This window comes from Argentina silus (genome assembly GCF_951799395.1).
Source record: "Argentina silus genome assembly, chromosome: 15".
NCBI lineage: Eukaryota > Metazoa > Chordata > Actinopteri > Argentiniformes > Argentinidae > Argentina > Argentina silus.
The window spans coordinates 109,967-112,500 of NC_139669.1; the positions used below are offsets into that span (position 1 = coordinate 109,967).

The 2,534-nt window shown below is 46.7% G+C and overlaps 1 protein-coding gene across 1 annotated transcript in view; it reads right to left on the reverse strand.

Moving 5' to 3' along the window:
• Window positions 1-2,352: 2,352 nt before the first annotated feature.
• Window positions 2,353-2,534, reverse strand: part of gabra2b (gamma-aminobutyric acid type A receptor subunit alpha2b) — a gene marked incomplete at its 3' end in the record, with an annotated part of 7,038 nt that continues 6,856 nt past the window's right edge. The window contains exon 8 of the mRNA XM_083685887.1: window positions 2,353-2,534. This exon is cut by the window's right edge and continues 109 nt beyond it. Coding sequence (XP_083542013.1) covers window positions 2,353-2,534 — 182 coding nt within the window.

Here is a 2,534-nt window from a genome sequence, read left to right on the forward strand (position 1 = left end):
TGGTTCTACCGGACCCAGGCTGGGGCACTTCAGGGGGTTAGGGTCCATGTCACAGGGTCTGAAACCAATGTCCAATCAGCTCCCAGATAGAGCTGATGTGAACAGCCAATCAGCTCCCAGATAGAGCTGATGTGAACAGCCAATCAGCTGTGAGATATGGCTGAAGTGTGTACAGGGTATTACTGACTGAGGGTATTAGACAACACCGTCTCCAACAGTCTGGGGGATCGTATTATCTGGCTATAGAGTTACGTGAATTACGACTTGCGTGGCGGTTAGGCAGGGTTAGGTATTACCTTGTAGTGGTTAAGTTTAGGTATTACCTTGTAGTGGTTAAGGTTAGGGTTAGGGTTAAGGTTAGGTTAAGTTGTCAGGGGAAGGCATTAGCAAATATTAGCATTAGCAACAATTAGCACCAAAACCCCCCCCAGAGTGTCCCAAGAGTGGTTGGCTCCAGCAACGTTCAGGTTACACGCACACACACACACACACACACACAAACACACACACACACACACCTGCCAGTAACGTTAGATGACACGTACACACAGATCGTATTCTTTGGTCTGCAGAAACGACCCCCCAGAGTGTGAGCCTGTGGAGACTGGGTTGGTATTAGAGGCTCAATGCTCACATAGCAACAGACCCTCCAGAACAGACACCCCACTGACCTGGAGCAGGGAGGCAGCGGAGCAGATCAGTGTGTTTCTACCTGCTGGTTGAGTCAGTCTCCTGACTGTGTGCCTCTCTGATAGATGGCTCGGCTGCTGGATTAAACAAGGCTTTCCCTGTTTCCCTTAACTTGAATCAATGCATCAATCAGTCAATCAATTCTAGTGAGGGTGTCAGGTCTACAGTGAGTTTAACTAAGCTTGGATCAGGTCTACAGTGAGTTTAACTAAGCTTGGATCAGGTCTACAGCGAATTTAACTAAGCTTGGATCAGGTCTACAGTGAGTTTAACTAAGCTTGGATCAGGTCTCCAGCGAATTTAACTAAGCTTGGATCAGGTCTACAGTGAGTTTGACTAAGCTTGGATCAGGTCGACAGTGAGTTTGACTGACAGAGATAGTTGTCACCACCACAGATCCTGAAAGATGGTGCTGTGGTAGAAACTCCCGATGTATCAAATCTTGGTATGGAACTACAGATATTTCAGGACTTTGGGGAAAATGTACAAACAAAGAACTACTTAAACATTCTAGAGGTGTGGTCTGTGGACTGGAGAAGGTTGATTCTAGAATATAGATTCTAGAATGTGCGATCGATTGATAGTCATGCAGAGTCTTGTTCAGCGGTTAGGGTTAGGGTTAGGGTTAGGGTGAGCTACATTAATAACATCTCATCACGCTGAAGGATTTAAACATTTAAATAAAAACATTGTTTGTTTTGCTCATTTAGTTCAACACAACAATAAACAACATTGAAGAAACCTAAAGCATGTTGGACAGAAACGCTGGGACAGACTATCTCAGAGAAACACAAGAAAGCAGAAACGAAAAGGTTGATTTAAAAAACATTTACAGAAACTGATTTGTAGAATTCAAGAAAATATACCAAGACATTTTTCAATTCAGCAAAAAAAAGTGTCTATGTTTCTTTTCGAGCCTTCGATGGCTAATAGAACAAAATAAAATGTTATTCACTGATTATATCACCAAACAGAGAACGCATGAATATAAACACATACATATTTACAAAGGCAAGTTGTTTCAAAAGCACTGCAGAAAGAGGAGGAGGAGGAGGAGGAGGAGGGCTGGCATCATGGATTTACACAGTGTGGGGGAGCAGTAACTGATCTGAGCTGATCTGGGCTGATCTGAGCTGATCTGGGCTGATCTGAGCTGATCTGAGCTGATCTGGGCTGATCTGAGCTGATCTGAGCTGATCTGGGCTGATCTGAGCTGATGTGGGTTGTCTCTCAGTCAGATAGCCAGGTATACGGTATGTACAGAGAGAGGGGGAGGGTGTAGGCGAGTAGAGGGTTCTAGAGGGTTCTAGGTAGAGGGTTCTAGGTAGAGGGTTCTAGAGGGTTATAGGGGGTTATAGGTAGATGGTAGAGGGTTCTAGAGGGTTCTAGGTAGAGAGTAGAGAGTTCTGGGTAGAGGGTTCTAGGGGGTTCTAGGCAGAGGGTTCTGGGTAGAGGGTTCTAGGGGGTTCTAGGTAGAGGGTTCTGGGTAGAGGGTTCTAGGGGGTTCTAGGTAGAGGGTTCTAGAGGGTTCCGGGTAGAGGGTTCTAGGTAGAGGGTTTTAGAGGGTTCTAGGTAGAGGGTAGAGGGTTCTAGGTAGAGGGTTCTAGTTAGAGGGTTCTAGGTAGAGGGTTCTAGAGGGTTCTAGGGAGAGGGTAGAGGGTTCTAGGTGGAGGGCACCATGTCCTTGATGACAGGTTCTCTGTTGAGGTACGTGGCCCAGTACACCAGGTTGAAGCTGCTGAACAGGACGGGGAACAGGATCCTGGAGATGCGGTCAATGTGGCTGACGCTGTTGAAGCTCTTCTTCCCGTCCGCCCGCCCCCTGGCGTCCCCGGCTGCGCCCA